This window comes from Hemitrygon akajei, unplaced genomic scaffold, assembly GCF_048418815.1.
Source record: "Hemitrygon akajei unplaced genomic scaffold, sHemAka1.3 Scf000074, whole genome shotgun sequence".
In the NCBI taxonomy this organism is placed as follows: Eukaryota; Metazoa; Chordata; class Chondrichthyes; order Myliobatiformes; family Dasyatidae; genus Hemitrygon; species Hemitrygon akajei.
In genome coordinates this window covers 1459889-1477476 of record NW_027331960.1, presented here as the reverse complement: position 1 = coordinate 1477476, position 17588 = coordinate 1459889, and the positions used below count along the sequence as shown (strand labels likewise).

General features: G+C 46.2%; 2 protein-coding genes and 1 long non-coding RNA gene across 7 annotated transcripts in view; 2 read left to right on the top strand and 1 right to left on the bottom strand.

Moving 5' to 3' along the window:
* LOC140722301 (uncharacterized) overlaps positions 1-17588 on the top strand; it is a 1042646-nt gene that overhangs the window by 192660 nt on the left and 832398 nt on the right. The gene's annotated exons all lie outside the window — the stretch shown is intronic.
* LOC140722307 (uncharacterized) overlaps positions 1-17588 on the bottom strand; it is a 141716-nt gene that overhangs the window by 96558 nt on the left and 27570 nt on the right. Inside the window, exons 4-6 of the mRNA XM_073037094.1 lie at positions 7932-8079; positions 5181-5193; positions 1677-1892 (exon numbers count right to left, since the gene is read on the bottom strand). Coding sequence (XP_072893195.1) covers positions 1677-1892; positions 5181-5193; positions 7932-8079 — 377 coding nt within the window. The remainder of the gene's footprint in view (positions 1-1676; positions 1893-5180; positions 5194-7931; positions 8080-17588) is intronic.
* LOC140722296 (uncharacterized) lies at positions 873-16675 on the top strand. Of its 5 annotated transcripts, XM_073037084.1 has the most exons (5): positions 873-969; positions 1682-1922; positions 4608-4773; positions 11600-11695; positions 15028-16675. In XM_073037084.1, the coding sequence occupies exon 5, from the start codon at positions 15436-15438 to the stop codon at positions 16555-16557; it is 1122 nt and encodes a 373-aa protein (XP_072893185.1). In that variant the 5' UTR covers positions 873-969; positions 1682-1922; positions 4608-4773; positions 11600-11695; positions 15028-15435; the 3' UTR covers positions 16558-16675. The 5 variants fall into 5 exon arrangements, with proteins under 5 accessions (XP_072893185.1, XP_072893187.1, XP_072893186.1 ...); XM_073037086.1 differs by lacking the exon at positions 11600-11695 and having other exon boundaries at positions 4612-4773; XM_073037085.1 differs by lacking the exon at positions 11600-11695 and having other exon boundaries at positions 15099-16675.

Here is a 17588-nt window from a genome sequence, read left to right as displayed (position 1 = left end):
AGGCCTGGAATGGTGGTGAGGGAAGAAGTGTGGGGGCAGGTGTAGCACTTCTTCCGTTTGCAGGCATAAGTGCCTGGAGCGAGGTAGGTGGGGAGGGATTGGGGGGGGGGGGATGAATGGACAAGGGAGTCGGAGCGATTCCTGCGGAAAGCCGAGAGTTGTGGGGAGGGGGGGAGGGCAAGATGTGTCTGGTGGTAGGATCATTTGGTGCTAATCGCTTAACAGACTTTGGATAATAGAGGTGATTGGGAAATTCCAGAGAAACCGCCTTTCAAAGATTTTGGGAATCTTCGATACTGGATAGAGGATCCAGACTGCAGAGACCAATGCAATATTATCTGTAAATCCGGAGACAGACCACAAGCTATCTTGTGGAATTATATAAAAGAACTAGTAATCATTGAAGAGCATGCGCGCTGGACAGTAGCCTATGTTTGTTGGTCTCCAAAGGCACATACTTAGCAACAGTCCATTTATGTGTTTTAAATGTGAGCGCTCCACCCACAGGTGACGTCACACTGGCGCAACCATGCGCCTGACTTCACGCCTGGGCTCCCACACCGGGATCAGCCCTCACGTCATCCACGCGCTGGTGAGCTCGAGCTTTATCGGTTTAACGGCTGAGCTACTAATCACGTGACCACCCCGTTTCCCCCCCCCCCCCCCACCGCTGACAGCCGAGGCAGCAGGAGCAGCGTTATTGCCATTGGCGCGCAGGAATGTCAATCGCTGGTTACACCCAATAGAGGAGCGGACCAGCGGAGATGGCGTTATCCCCGCTGAGTTCGTCTCCCGCTCCCTCAGAGCGGAACGAATCTCAAAGTAAATGTCCGCTTTCTGATTTATTTCCATGTCCCACCGAGGGAAGTTGGAACGTTTGTGAAGCGTCTCCTGCGGCCGGACTCTGTTGTATCGCTGAGAGGTAGGAGGAGACCGCTCGGCCCGTCGGTTTGATGCTGGTTCCCCGAGGTAGGGTGGGGTATTTTATTGAAAGCATAAAGATGATGTGAGAGGGGGCGGACAGGACGTTTGTCCCTATCCCCACCGGGGATATGTCATCTGTGGAAATATCTGATCTCACCGTGGTATGAGCAGAGGGATTCACCACATTGGGGGGCAAACACATGCAGACTGTTGACCTGCAAGCGCGGCCAATGGCCCGGGAAAAGTGACAATTATTTGTCTTTGTTGAGACTGTACCTGGAATATGGTGTAAAATCCCGCTCCCCATACTAACACGGGTTATACAGACCAAAGAATAAACTGCCGGAGGAACTCAGCATCTGTGGAGGGAAATGGACCGTCAATATTTCGGGCCGAGACCCTCCCTCTGGACTGAGAGTGGACGGGAAATAGTCAGAGAAAAGAGGTGAGGGGTGGAGATGGGGCAAGAGCTGGGGAGTGAGAGTTGATCCAGCTGAGGGGAGAGGTGGGAAGTTGGAAATAGTGACGGGGTGGGATGTGAGTGGTTGGGGCAACACGGGGCTGCAGAAGATGGAAATTAGTTCCATGATCGAGGAAATGAGGATCGGGCAGAAACATGTGTCTGAGATGGGAGAGTTGTGAATGTGAAACAATGTGGGAAATGCGGCCGATGGTTCGGCCAGCGTGTGAGGGGCGAGGAACAATCACCGGGTCACGTGGGAGACCCTCGCCGTCACGTGATTCTCTTTTACCGCAGATCGGCGACATCTGCGGGTTTGACTCCGAGGCCCCGCCCCGGTCTGATGACGCAATAAGCATAGTGCGCATGCTCACAGCCCCGGATGGGCAGCGATTTTTTTTCCCCGTTCTTGTTGAAGAGGGTCCGGAGCGGCGGATCGTCTGCGGGATCCGGATCGGAAGTGAGTCCTCGCCCCCTCGGGCGGGGAGCCGGGGGTTCGGATAATTTTCTGCAGAGAGAGATCGACAAGATCCATGCGGTGAGTACTGTATCCCGAGCGATGTTGTACAGTCCGGTTAAATTTCCCGAACTCGCGGTCTCACCCGGTTTCCTGGACAGAATCTGCCGGGGTCGATCCCAACCTGGGGATACTTTCCATGGTATTTGATAAAAGATATTTCGGAGACAAGGGTTAATGCCAAAGTTCCTGTTGTTCTATCTTTGTGATTTTAGTACATAAGTAGTATGTACTGTTAATTCAGTATCTGTGTATTGCTGGAGGACGATCAGTGATCCCTTCTCCCACCTGGTTCTATTTGCTCATTCCCTGCCCATCTTGTTCAATCTCTGTCCAGTCTCCCAACCCCACCACCCCAACAGTCACTACAGTTTTAGTTTCAAAGTTACCAAATGGTCGCTGTGTTAATCTTTTCCAGACAGAGACTCTCAGCGTTTAAAGTTGAGTCTGTTATTTCCTGTTTTGATCATGTTTGGTGATGCAATTTCCCTGTTCCCGGGAACAGCCACAGGATCTGCAGTGAGTGGTGCACATTTTTATCGCGCTCTGGTCACTTCCCCTCATTGAGAGTTAGTGGCCTCAGGAGCAGATGTAGCAGACTGATAGTGGGGTGGGGAGGATGTTGTGAGCATTGACTGTATCGACGGTATTATCCCTGTGTCGGAATGAAGAGAAAACTAATGAATATGGGACTTACATTTTTGCGACTTTGTTCAGGTCATCACAAACATCGTGTAATCAGTCAATAGTTGTGCATCATTTAAAGTACAAAGAGAAAATGCTGGAAGTGTTCAGCAGATCGAGCAGCATCAGTTCTGATATTCAGTCATCCACAGTTTCTCTTTCCACAGATCCAATCTGATGTACCGAGTTTCCAGCATTTAATTTCAATTTGAAATGAAAAGCCTGTTATTCCTGTTAGCCTACAGGAAATGCTATGGCCAATTGTGTTGGGCAAGATCTCATTTAACGATATGATAATGATAAAATGTGTTCAGTTTAGCTGCTGGAGACAATGTGAAACGTATCCATGCCTGCTGGTGACCCACACCCAGGTTTTCCAGCCCAATATCTGTCCCAGTCAGGGGATGCTCAGGTTCCCATTCTACCATAGGGTGATGCAGGAGTGTTAGCTTTTGAACTCTGAATGGCTGACACACTGTGGCATGTTACTGGCAATGAGGAGTCCTGGGAAAATTGGTGCTTGGCCTATTTATCCTGGGATGTAGACTCCGGGAATATGGAGCTGTCAGTATTTGGGATTTGCCCAGGTCAGCACTTCTGTAGATGGGACTGTATGTTTCTCCTTCCACAGCGAATCAGGTCCTGGGCTGCTGGACATTGGTCGTGGGGAATCCCTGATGTGGGGATGATGTAAAAGGATTCTCAGGTCGGTAAGTGGCACAATCAGCTGTGTGACCCTGTCATAGATTTTGATCCTGGTGAAATGGACCCGGGGATCGAGCTTCTCAGGCTTATGAGGTGTTGAGTGAGTATTTCTATTCTGGGGTCAGATGTTTGTTTCTGGAGTTCCTTTGGAGGCAATGAGTGCTAATCTGAGGAGGGAATGAGTTGCCATTACATCCTCACAGGGAGAGGCGATGAGTAAATGGGCTGCTCCGTGTTTATAGACCCGTGAGTTTGGTGTTCAAACTGTATTTGGAAATCTCACTGACACCTGTCTGTCACTCAGTGGAAATCAGGCAGAATCTCAAGTTGCTGGAGATCTGCACTAAAACCTGAAAATGTTTGAAGTCATTCTGACAAAACTCTATTCACCTGAATTATAAAGTTTGTTCCTCTCCCCACAGCTGTTCCTTACCTGCCGAGTGTTTCTGGTAATTCCAGTTTCTTTTTATTACATTCACCCTGGAATGGTTTATATTTCCTGAAATGGACCTGTTTTAACCTGGAAATGGAAATGACTAGTTCTGTGATAGAAGAGCAGGAAAGAAAGCACAACTTTTCTCTGTAAATTATTCTGGTACCAGTTTATGTTCAGTATAGTTGTTGCAAACAAAATTTACAAGAATAATCTCAGGAATGATCAGCTTTATGTATGAGGAGCATTTGATGGTTCTGGACCTGTGCTCAATGGAGTTCAGAGGGACGGTGGGGGTGGTGGGGGGGATGTATGGTTAAGTAAACCTACTGAATGCTGAAAAGCCTGGATACAGTGGACATGGAGAGGATGTTTCCATTAGACGGAGAGTCTATGATCCGACAGCACAGTCTCAGAATAAAGATGCTTCCCTTTAAAACTGAGATGAGAAAAACTTTTTGGCCAAAAGATGTCTGATCTGCGGAATTTGCTGCCGCAGAGGTTGGTTGAGGCTGCCATTTGGGTAAATTTATGACAGATATTAATATATTGATGATTGCTAAGTAGCTTCCAGGTTATTGGAGGAAGGTAGGAATATGGTGTTGGAATAAAAATCAGCCATGGTTGAGTGGTGGGCAGACCAGATGGATCGAATCACCTAATTCTGTTCCTGTGTCTTATGTCTTACCATGACTGAATGATGGCTCCTTCTTATCCCATATCGTTTTGAGACATGTGAGGGACAACAAATGCTTGTTCACTGTGATCGTTATATCAGCCTTCAATGTTTACATTTCAGTGAGTTTTGTTCTTAGTAACATTAAGCAGAAATGTTTGGTTCTCCTATTTATTGTTAATGTGCTTCATTATCTTTCATCTTAAAGTTAGACCTGCAGTGAGAGATTTATTGGAAGTAAAGCCCCAACTGGAAGCAAACCACGACTGAAGATGAGGGAACAGCAACAAATGAACCAGCCCGATGATTGAGAGTATCAACTGAAGAGGACCCATTTGACTCGGAGATTCCAGATTCAGTCAGGAGAAAGTTTGGTGAGTCTCATTTACTCAAACTCTGGTCCTTTAGACATTCCATACCTGTACAAAGGAAGGTGGGGAATAGTTGGGAGTGAGAATGAATGTGCCCAGAAGAACCAGTTATGCCTCTGTCAGATCCAGTTGTAATCACTCCAGGTCTGGTAATGCGCTTCCAGCAGCACAACCCTTTAAAAACACTCTCATTCTGTGGAAGTCGAATCCGGATAAAGTCACTCAGAGACTGTATATGTACAAACTCTTTATTCCAATTACCCGGGGCTTACTCAGTTAGTCGCTCAAACAGGGACAGTCTATGACTGTTCCTGCCCAATCCACTAACTGACTAACAATTCCCCTTCCACCACAGATATATCCGTCCAGATACACCCCACACAAGAAAGGCTGGAGCCAAAGTTACTTACTACATGACAGCCCCTAAAGACAAATTACAAAATAGTCATAATGGCTTACATACACAGAACAGACTGAAGCTATCCTATCTCTACGCATGTGAACAAGGAGATAAGCATCCTGAAACCCTAGCTAGCTTCCCTCAAGAAGAAATATGGCTCAACATGGCTTAGTACATCTGTTGATCATCAGCAGTTTCTTTCAGAAAAACAGGCTGCTATTGTTTAACAAAGTGTTCACCCTTTTTCATACTTTATCATTCCCTCCTTTTGATCATGGATAACATTACGGCATATCAGTGCGTAAAAACAGCATACAACAGTAATTATAACAATGATATGTCCAACTCTTAGGCCATAATGCAATACCATGCCCCACATATTACCGAGCAGGCCTTCAAAGACCACCATTTCATCCCCTCGGTGAACCAATGTAAATCCTGCCCTACTCTCTTGATGCTGTCAATCTCCCTGGCAGTGTGCTCGGAGAGGGATGTAATGTTAGTAGACTCATCAGGGATATAGGTTCAAAATTCTGTGTCAATAATAACACAGGTTCCACCTTTCTCAGCTAGGATAAACTCTAAGGCCATACGATTCTGTAGGACTGTTTGCAGGATTGCAATCATTTCAGTGGATATTTCTGTTACTTGGGCCTGTGTTTCTGTCAGGGCCCCTGCAGTATTGTGGGCAGCTCCTCAAGTGCTGTAGCCAAATTGATTATCTCTTGTGAATTCCTGGCTGCTCCATAGGAGAGAAAAGTGATCATCCAAAATCGCTCAGTCTCCGTTATTCCTCTCTTCTGCTGGGCACCTGCAAGTATGGCTAGGATGCATGTTTCCCAGTCTAGGAAGTTCTGTTTGGTGGGGGCCTGAGATACCATCCCTCAAAACACTGACAGCTACAGTCATCTCTGACTGGACCACAGTTTCTCACCTCTCTTCCCCGGGTGTTATTTGAGAAAGCCCAGGCTGAGAGTTCCTCACTCTGGTTGACCGGGATTACTGACATTGGAATCATAGTTTTACCATGCTGCAGATTTTCAGCAGAAACCCAGCAGGCCCCTTGTTCTACCTGTTTGGCATCGGTGTGACAGAAAGACCGTGGGAGCCCCCGGATGCTGGGGTGAGCCCTCTCAAAGACATAAACCCGAACACATATTTTCAACCAACATATTTTCCTTTAGTTCAGGACAGTTCTTCTACTCAGACAGACAGACAGACAGACATACTTTATTGATCCCGAAGGAAATTGGGTAACATGTTAAGCACGTTTGGCACCTAATCGATGTATCAACCGAGATTGCCCCTTCAGGTTCACAGCCATGGGAGTGGTCATTAACACCTGATATGGTCCTCTCCACCGAGGTCCAACTTTCCCTCAATCTCAGTTCTTGATCAGGACAAAATTCCCAAGTTCTAAGGTGGGATAGTCACTCCTCTCTGTGGAGTAGTTCCCTTCCTTGTAAGCCTGTCGAACCTGTGAATGTAATGCTTGGAAATGTTGGTCTCTCCCCTGAGGCGATGCATATCCAATTTTGCTGGTAGACTTTGTGGGACCAATGGTACACAAGGTCTTGGTCCTCAGGGTGTCCTCATGGGCCGTCCATGAATGATTTCAGCTAGTGACAACACTGTTTTCCCCTGAGGGGTAACCCTCATGTGGAATAGGGCTAACAGTACGTCCTTCAACCAAGTGAGTCCAGTCTCCGCTGTTAGTTTGGCCAATTTACCCTTCAGAGTGCCATTGACTCTTTCCACTATGCCAGCGGCCCGTGGGTGGTGTACACAGTGGAATTGTTGCCTGATAGCTAGTTTGTTACATACCTCTTTGTTCACTAGTGGTCACCACAATGTGTGGGCCATTGTCAGAGCTCAGCATCTCCAGCAGGCTTTACCTTGGAATTATTTTCCATAATAATAACTTCATAACAGTCATAGTATTATTATTAGTAGTTGGAATAGCTTCAATCTATCTACTAAACACGTATAATAATTAAGCAGTATCTATAGCAATGTACTTAGGCAATTCAATAAAATCAATTTGTAGACAGGAAAAAGGTCCACCTGTCAAGGGAGTCGTACCCAGTGTGCAGGGTACAGGTTACCAACCATTCCCTCCTTTCCCAGGTGTGTACAATTATGTATATAATCGACCAATATTGGTAAGAACTGTGTAGGAACACAAACCTGTCCCACTGGGGTGATCCAGAAACCTAGGTCGGGGTTTTCTTCCTTTTCGTCCCCCTGAAAAGTACGTACCTCCCGTTACTCGAGGTAGCTCTAGAGCAGTGAGTAAGTTGTTTAAAAAGGTGGCATTATTAATGGGGTGGCCAGAGCAAGTCAGGAATCCCCATGTTCCCAGAGAGCCCGGTAGTCATGTACAATTCCAAATGCATAACGGGAGTCCGTGTAAACATCCGCACTTTAGTCTGTTGCTAGGATACAGGCAGGAGTCAGAGCAAACAGCTCAGCCTTCTGGGCAGAGACACCTGCTTCAAAAGAGGCCTGCTCAATTACTTCACTGTCCATCACTATCACATCGCCAGAATATTGTTTTCCTAATGGATCTACAAAAGAGCTTCCATCCTCACAAAACATTGCGTTGGGCTTGAGGGGGTATTGCGGAATGGATGGGAGAGTCTGTCCTTCTTCCACAGTGATCTGGACGGGGGCAGTTGTTGCGGCCGACCTCATGGCCTGAAATTGCCCAGAGATGGGGTACAACGTCTAGGGTTTGGTCAATATTAAAAGGGTGTCTTACCAGATGTGCCATCTTCACCTCAGAGTCCTTCCAGTATTTGAGTTGGCACGTCACCAAGTCTTGCCAATCTCCCTTGTAGCTGGAGGCTTGTTCCATCAGGGTGTAGGCAGAGAACCCCAGGGTCTTTGGTTTGAACCCGGGGCAAACCCTGACAGTAGTATGGGGAAAAACCAGTCCTGTCTGTCACCAAAAGAAATCTGGTCGTTCGGCCAGTAATACACTGCCCTCTTTTCCTTTAACCTCTCCAATCACCGTGACTGGAAAATTCTGTCCCTCGAGGGGTGCATAATATTGGCTTTCCTCAGTTGAGCACCACGGAGGGTCATAGCACTGAGTCACATGAGGGTCGGCCGCTGGCAGAAGGGGTTCAAACGCAGTGGAGTACAGATTAAGTGCCCACCACTGGGTGTTCAGAAACTGGGGAAGTTGTTCGCTAGTCCCAGGGTGATATCCTTGTCTGTGCATAGAATCTCGACTTCCAACGGACAGAGCAAGTCTCTCTCTGCTAGATTACACCCCGACTGGTGGTGACTGTAAATGAAACCTCACATTGGGTCCCCTGGAATTCCACTTGCAGTGGCTGGGTGTGTGAATACATACGTTCCATGCCTTCGAAACCAGACAGAGTGATTGTAGCATCTGATGGCTGGAATCCCTTTTCTGATACTATTTCCTGATCGACAGTGGTTGTGGTTGCCCCATATCAATCAGAAACGGAACTGGAATTCCAGCAACTTGCAATGTTACATTGGGCTCTTCCTGAGGGGTGGTACTCACGGTAGGAGGCATCCTTGCTTGTTAATTTGAAAACGGGTTGTTGTCCCCATCTGTCCCTTGGTAGGTTTTTTTTCCCATTTCAGATCCCCAGATATAGCCCACTCGCGTCCTTCTTTGCCAGGGAACATATTCACCTTTAATATTAGTTCCCTTCGGAGTTGATCAGGATTCAAAATTTGGGTCCCAATAATATGTCAAAGCTTGTCGCATTCGATTTCGGTCATTGTCAGGCCAATCCATATTATTTGTTTGAATCATGTCGGCTATCTTAGTTGGTAAGTATTGGAGCGGTAAGGCTTTAAACTGGGGGGACGGATTCCCATTACTGAAGGCCTGGTCTCCTGCGAAAGTGCCGTAGCAGGCCACAAATCACTCCCAATAGGCTGGTTCCGATTCCCCAGGCTTAGGTTTGCATTCAAGTACTTTAGTGATGTTTACAGGTTGCTGGAGAGCCCTTTTCAAGGCTTGAATAATCTGGTCTGTCTGTTCATTCTCATTATGGTTTCCTGCCTGTAACTCCTGACAGGTTTGGTATCTCAGTTCTGCCTTCCATTTCTGCCACTCATCAGCTGAGAGAATCATGCAGCAGAGACCGAATAAATCTTGCAGGGTCACACTAAACATTTGTATAGTACTGTGGACACACTGAGCAAACTGTGCTGGTTTTTCTTTTCTACCTGGGACCTGATTCATGATCATTATCATTTCTTGAGGCTTCCAGGGTGCATACACAGGAATCACTGAGGACTGTCCCTCCTCCTGCTGCTGGTGGACTGGGCAGCATTCGGTGGGCAATTGCCTTTAGAACCACAGAACATTACAGCACAGAAACAGGCCTTTTGGCCCTTTTTGGTTGTGCCGAACCATTTTTCTGCCTAGTCACACTGACCTGCCCCTGGGCCATATCCCTCCAAACCCCTCTCTTCCATATACCTGTCCAAGTTTTTCTTAAATGTCAAAAGTGAGCCCGCATTCACCACTTCATCTGGCAGCTCATTCCACATACCCACCACTTTCTGTTTGAAGAAGCCCGCCCCCACAATGTTCCCTTTAAACTTTTCCCCCTTCACTCTTAACCCATGATCTCTAGTTTTTTTTTTGTCCTTTGGCCTCAGTGGAAAAAGCCTTCTAGCATTCACTCTGTCTATACCCACCATAATTTTATACACCTCTGTCAAATCTCCCCTCACTCTTCTACGCTCCAGGGAATAAAGTCCTAACCTATTCAACCTTTCTCTGTAACTGAGTTTCTCAAGTCCTGGCAACATCCTTGTAAACCTTCTCCGTGCTCTTTCAACTTTATTAATATCCTTCCTGTAATTAGGTGACCAAAACTGCACACAATACTCCAAATTCTGTCTCACCTTGTCTTATACAACCTCACCATTACATTCCAACTCTTATACTCAATACTTTGATTTATAAATGCCAATGTACCAAAAGCTCTCTTTACAACCTTATCTACTTGTGACCCCATTTTTAGGGAATTATGTATCTGTACTCCCAGATCCCTCTGTTCTACTGCACTCCTCAGTGTCCTACCATTTACCTTGTATGTTTTACCTTGGTTTGACTTCCGAAGTGCAATACCTCACACTTGTCCGCATTAAACTCCATCTGCCATTTTTCAGGCCATTCCTCCAACTGGTCCAAATTCCTCTGCAAGCTTTGAAAACCTTCCTCACTGTCCACTACACCTCCAATCTTTGTATCATCAGCAAATTTGCTGATCCAATTTGCCACATTATCATCCAGTTCATTGATATAGATGACAAATAACAATGGACTCAGCACTGATCCCTGTGGCACACCACTAGTCACAGGCCTCCACTCAGAGTAGCAATCCTCCACTACCACTCTCTGGCTTCTTCCATTGAGCCAATGTCTTTGTGGAGCCATTAACTCTGGGGTTCTATTGGATCCTTCCCTCCCTGTCTCGGAATAATCCTCGGTATTCCCTTTCTGAATCTCAGGGTATAGGGACCTCCCCCTTCCCTGCCGCCACTGTTTTACCCAAGTGGTCACTGTATCTGAGTACTGGGAGCATTAGGGTTTGGGAGCACTGGGTGCACTTGGCTCCTGGTAAGGTGGGTGGGGGGGTGTTACGGTGGGTGCACACTCCTCATCACGGTCATTGTCCTCAAACAGGGTCGGTATGCTAGACATGGGTTCGGGATCCCTTGTTTCCCTATCAGTTCAAACTTCAGACTGATGTTCCTGCCCTGCTCTCCTATCTAGGCCGGCCTTGGTTTGCTTACGTTGTTTTCCCTGCTCTTGTTTTCTACGTCTATCCACCCATTCATGCTCCGCTTTTAGCGTCTCACAACCTTTGGCATTCCTTCTGCGGTATATACCTCTATCCCTTTGTCACATGTATTATTCCTCCAACTTGCTAATAATGTACCGTTCCACTTTGCATCTGCCTTTTCCTTCCATTCCCTTTCCAACAATTTCCACTTCTTTCCACAGTTCTTTTTCTGTATCAAATTTACTGTTTGTTCTCATGAGGTAATATCCCAGGCTCCCCCCCAGTGGCCACATTTTGTTCCCCATTTTCTTATTCAGCGTTACACTCAACATTCGCAAATCTTTTTTCTTGTCTGGAAAACTCTCACACATATTATGTAGGGCTGCTCTTGTCCCACTCATAACAAACGACTGCAATTGACTCATGTTCACCAAGTAATATACCCGGCACAAAGCCTCCCGCTCAATTAACAATCAGATATATTTACCCAGTTGGCACCTCCTGCCCACAATAAATTTACCCGGCTGGCACTTCATGCTCATTTAATAAATTTACCCAGCATGTTTGCCTCCTGTCCACTTAGTGAAATTTACCTGGAACCGCCTCCTGCCTAGTTAGTAAAATTTTGCCTCCCTTATACAAGTCTCCCAACAGATTCTTTCCCAATCCCGTCAAGGTATGCGATCAGCCTTGGGCGAGGGACCGTACCTCGAAAGGAACAAACAGAGAATGACATAAGGTAAAATACCTATTGGGCGCCCGGTCAGTCTCCGCATTCCCCAGGGTGGTCCAGCCACTTACTCAGCCCGTCTGAGTCCAGCCAATATACTCCCTATATTGGGATCCTGTTTGTGATGCTAAATGTTAAAGTTGAATCTGTATAAAACCCGGGAGACCAGCTTCTTATCGTCACCACAGTTTATTGTGCATTCTCCTGCAGGAGTTTGAGACCCAGTTGTCAAAGGGAAGGCACGTAAGCACTGCCACCATCTGACAAGTGGACTGAATTAGTCAGGTTACAGCCATGTATTTATACATAGTAAACCCAGACATTTATACATAGTAAGCCCCAAACATTACTATTGCAAGATGTTTTTTGAGCTGGTATGCCCACCAAGTCTGTTGGTGCAAAACTTAATTACATAGACAAGAGAGTTCGCTGAATGAATGTTTTAATTACAGATGGATGTGCTGTCCTGTCCTTATCAGTTATTCCCTTTGTAAGGCCCTGACTTACTTACAGACAGATGTTCATTCCTGTCCTTATCAGCGAGTCCTCCTCCCTTCACTCAAACTATGGTAGAATGCATAATGTTATCGGGTAACGAGGGTACAATGCATAATGTTATCAGCTCTCAGTGAGTCTCTCTGCAAGCCACAGAAAACTGGTAATGAGCCTGTCTTAGCTAACCGCTGAACACAGAGTTTACTTCTGTTCCAAAATTCGTATTCAGTCCCAAATATTCTTTTAGCCAGAGATTACATAGGTTCAAAATGTTTTTTTTAATATATCCTTGATTTCTCAGGAGGGTTCACAGGAAATATTTATGTCCATTATAGAAACGGGTGTTACCTGTGTGTATTGTGGCAATGCAAATGTTGCTGGAGAATTTACAAGTGGGAAGAAGTGGAGTGATATATGGAACGCTGACTTTTTAAAGTATAATTTAGCAAACAAACCACTTATGGACAATATGCAAGAAATTTGGTGAGAAAATCCTTCATTACCTATTACAGGCCTGCTATACAGTTTGTGTGAGAGAGCAGATGAACTCGATCGAACCCAGAGGAGATCAAAGTTCTTATTGACAGTGATTTGCTAGCTGTTAAAATGAATACTTCACTATATAAAAATCACTATGCACATGTTGTCACTGTGCATATGTTGTCACATATGCACAGTACGTGATTTATGTGCACACTGATCATTATAAAATAGAGGGGACATTGGTGGGAATGTGGGGAGACCTCCAGTGTCCCTGATGCCCTCACCTGCAAGATGTGCATCCAGCTGCAGCTTGTAACCCGGCAGTTTAAGGAGTTGGAACTTGAAATGGATGAATTCTGGATCAGCTCGGAGTCCTTCATATACATGAGGAGTAGAAATCTTTATGTTACATCTCGGTCTAAATGTGCAATGTGTAAGTTATAGTAATTTCTAATAAATAGGTTGTACATAGGACAGTCAATATAGCAAAAATGCAATTCTATCAGCATGAATTAATCAGTCTGATGGCCTGGTAGAAGATGACATCCCGAAGCCTATTAGTCCTTTTGCTGTGGTACCTTTTCCTGGATGGTAGCAGCAGGAACAGTTTGTGATTGTGATGAATTAGGTCCCCAATATCCTTTGGGCCCCTTTTAAACACCTGTCTCTGTAAATGCCCTGAATCATGGGAAGTTCACATCTACAGATGCGCTGGGCACCACTCTTTGCAGGTTCCTGAGATTGAGGGAAGTACAGTTCACATACCAGGCAGTGATGCTCTGTTGTCTCCCTGTAGAATGCTCTTAGAATTTGGGGCCCATACCAAACGTCTTCAATGATCTGAGGTGAAAAATGGGCTCCCGTGCTCTTTTCGCAACACAGCCGGTATGTACAGACCATGTGAGATCCTTGTTGATGTTTCTGCTGAGGATCTTAAACCTGTTCACCCTCTCAACCCCAGATCCATTGATATCTTGATGTCAATATGGGTTAGCCTGTCTCCAATCCTCCTGTCATCCACAATCAGCTCCTCTGTTTTTGTGCCAATGAGGGAGAGTTTGTTTTCTTGATACCAGTCAGATGTTGTTCAGACCTCAGACAGAGTCAGCAATCAAATGGCTGAGCATGGTGCGATGAATGTGCTGAGCTGTGTATATCACAATGCAAGAAGCATCGTAGGAAAGCCAGATGAGCTCAGGACAGGGAATTATGGTATTGTAGCCATTACTGGGACTTGCTTACACCCAACAGTCTGAGGGATTTAGAGGAACAAATTTGTAGAGAGATTGCAGACCATGCCAAGAAACAAAGGTTGATTCAGTAAATGATGTTAACTTTCCATATATTGTCTGGGACTCCCATGCTGTAAAAGACTAGATACAGCAGAGTTTGTCAAATGTGCCCTTAATCAGTACGTAGAATTCCCGATGTAGAAGTGTGCAATAAGCCGTTAGGAAGTGATCCAGGGCTGGTGACAGAAATTAGTGATCATAATCCATGAAATTCAAAGTAAAGGTGGAAAAAGAGAGGTCTGGACCACGGGTTGAGATTATGAATTGGAGAAAGGTCAATTTTGATGGTATCAGAAGGGATCTGACAAGTGTGCTATGAGACAGGCTGTTTTCTGGCAAAGATGTACTTGGTAACTGGGAGGCCTTCAGAAGTGAAATTCTGACGGTGTAGAGTTTGTATGTGCCTGACAAAATAAAAGTTGAAAGGCAACTGGTGCAGGGAACCTGGGTTTTCAAGAGATATTGAGGCCCTGGATATTTTGTTCCTCTAAATGCCTCAGACTGTTGGGTGCTACCAAGACTCATTAATGACTACGAATCATAATTCCATGCCCTGAGCTCATCTGGCTTTTTTTTGTCATCTTCTGTTGGTTTCTAAAAGCTTCCATATAGTTTGTGCTCTATATTTTGCCCTCTCTTTGGCTTTTATGTTGGCTTTGGCTTCTCAGTTTAGCTACAGTTTTGTCCTCCTGCCTGTCCAATGCTTCCACTTCCAGGAATCCATGCAGCTCAGTGGGAACAGGGAATGGAGACAGTCAAATTGAGCCAGGTCACAGATTGGAGACGGCAGAAATGCCCCATTCTTATAGAGACAGGAAGAGCATCAGAGAACTTGATGGTCATTCCTGATACCAGATCTGTGCCCAGTTAGAACCTCACTGTAACAGTGTGATGCCAGATTACACCTTGACAATTCGAGTGATCTCGTCTGAAATTCTGACCCACACCCATTGATGGATTTTGTAAATCTTCATTGTAACAGTTTAATGCCAGATGACACCTTGATAACCCAAGTGTTCTCACTGAAATGATGTCCTACACCCATTGATGGATTTGTAAATTTTTTTACAGGTTAAAAATGACAAGAAACTTGTTTACGGGAATCTCGAACACAACACACCAGTTTTGTTGTCTCTGTCCAGATATTTAAGAAGTGGAGCAAGGGATTCACTCGATCATCCTTCCTGCTCAGACTGTGGGGAGGGATTCACTCAATCATCTGACCGACTGGCATGCCCAACATCTTACACAGGGGAGAACCCATTCATCAGCTCAGACAGTGGGAATGGATTCACTTGCTCATCTCAACTGAAGGTTCATCAGCAAGTTCACACTGGGACAAGGCCATTCACCTGTTCTGTGTGTGAAAAGGGATTCAGACAGTCTTCCCGCCTGTGGACACACCAGTTAATTCACATTGGGAAGAGGCTGACCACCTGCTGAATTTGTGGGGAAGGATTCAGTGGGTCATCTGACCTAATGGCTCACCAGCAAATTCACACCAGGGAGCGGCCGTTCACCTGCTCAAACTGTGGGAAGGGATTCACTAAAGCATCTAAACTGAAGGTACATCAGCGAGTTCACACTGGAGAGAGGCCATTCACCTGCTCGGACTGTGGGAAGGGATTCACTTGCTCATCTCAACTGAAGGTACATCAGAGAGTTCACACTGGAGAGAGGGCGTTCACCTGCTCAGACTGTGGGAAGAAATTCAGTTGCTCATCTCAACTGAAGGTACATCAACGAGTTCATACCGGGGAGAGGCCGTTCACCTGCTCAGACTGCGGGAAGGGATTCACTCTGTCATCTAAGCTGAAGGTACATCAGAGAGTTCACACTGGAGAGAGGCCATTCAGCTGTTCAGACTGTGGGATTGGATTCACTTGTTCATCTAATCTGAAGGTACACCAGTCAGTTCACACTGGAGAGAGGCCGTTTACCTGCTCAGACTGTGGGAAGGGATTCATTCAGTCATCTAAACTGAAGATACATCAGAGAGTTCACTCTGGAGAGAGGCCATTCACCTGCTCAGACTGTGGGAAGGGATTCGCTCGGTCATCTCAAGTGAAGGTTCATCAGAGAGTTCACACTGGAGAAAGGCCATTCACTTGCTCAGACTGTGGGAAGGGATTCACTCGGTTGTCCTCCCTAATTGCTCACCAGCGAGTTCACAACAGGGAGTGGCTGTACACCTGCTCAGACTGTGGGAAGGGATTCACCTCATCATCTCAACTGAAGGTACATCAGCGAGTTCACTCTGGGGAGAGGCCATTCACCTGCTCAGAGTGTGGGAAAGGATTCACTCGGTCATCCAACCTACAAGCACACCAGTCAGTTCACACGGGGGCGAGGCCATTCACCTGCTCAGCGTGTGGGAAGGGATTCACTCGGTCATATAAACTGAAGGAACATCAGCGAGTTCACACTGGGGAGAAGCCGTTCACCTGTTCAGAGTGTGGGAAAGGATTCACTCAGTCATCCCACCTGCAAGCGCACCGGTCAGTTCACACTGGGGAGAGACCGTACACCTGCTTAGACTGTGGGAAGGGATTCGCTTCATCATCTCAACTGCAGAGACACCAGCGAGTTCACATTGGGTAGAGGCCTTTCTCCCGCTGTGAATGTGGGAAGGGATTCACTCAGTCATCTAACCTTATGTAACTCTCACTTCGCCTAGCAGCTTAATATAGGGGGTGTTCCCCCCCCCCCCCCCTCCCCCACCCCCCCCCCCCCCCCCCCCCCAGCCTGGCCAAACTTAAGAAATCTCGTTTGGGTGGATGCTGCGCGATGTGTCCCCTGTTACGGATCAGTTCCCCGAAATAACAAATAGTACACAATATGTCATTAAAGGACTGAGCTCCATAATTCTTACTTTCACTTTAGGGTTAGTAAAGAAACAATAAGGGCCCATTTTCTCCATTTGTGTCTTCTCATCTGTCCCGGCAAGCGACCGTGAAAATCTCTCTTCCAGACTCAAAGAAAGAATATTTCTGTCATTGGATAGCACTGCACTCCAAAACCCTGTTATCTCTGCTACAGAGAAACCATTACCTCAGCAGTGAAACATTACAGAGAGGCCATTACATTAGCAGTGAAACATTGCCGCATGTTACACTTGTGAGAAACTGGCGGGTTCACACTGGGGAGAAAGTTTCAATAAGGTGCATGCTGGATATTTGTCCATCACCGTTGTTGAATGCAATTTTGAGAGTGACTGTCAGTGCTGAACTCTGCAATTATTGCTGCTGCTCACCATACCCAGTTCTGCACCCTGGTCACTGGCATGGAAGGAGTTCCTTCTGCTGCATATTCACCTTTACTGCGACTGGATCAGTGACAAATAAATCAGCTCTATTTTAAACTGTCTCCGGTATTTACTGAATTTATAACACACCTAGTGTACAGTAGAGAGTTAACTCATGCCAGCTGATCCTGCCAGTGATACTGTTTGCAACAGTCCTTTTAAATCCTCCCCTGTTGTTCATCTGTCACTCTCCCTGTGGGAGTGGTTCCTGTCACCACTCTGTGGGTGAAGAGGTTTCCCTTGAATTTTCTGCAGACTGAAGAAGTCGAGCTGACTGCAGTTCTGTCTGAGATGTTCTTCGCCCCTCAAATCTCTGGGCTGAGGAAGA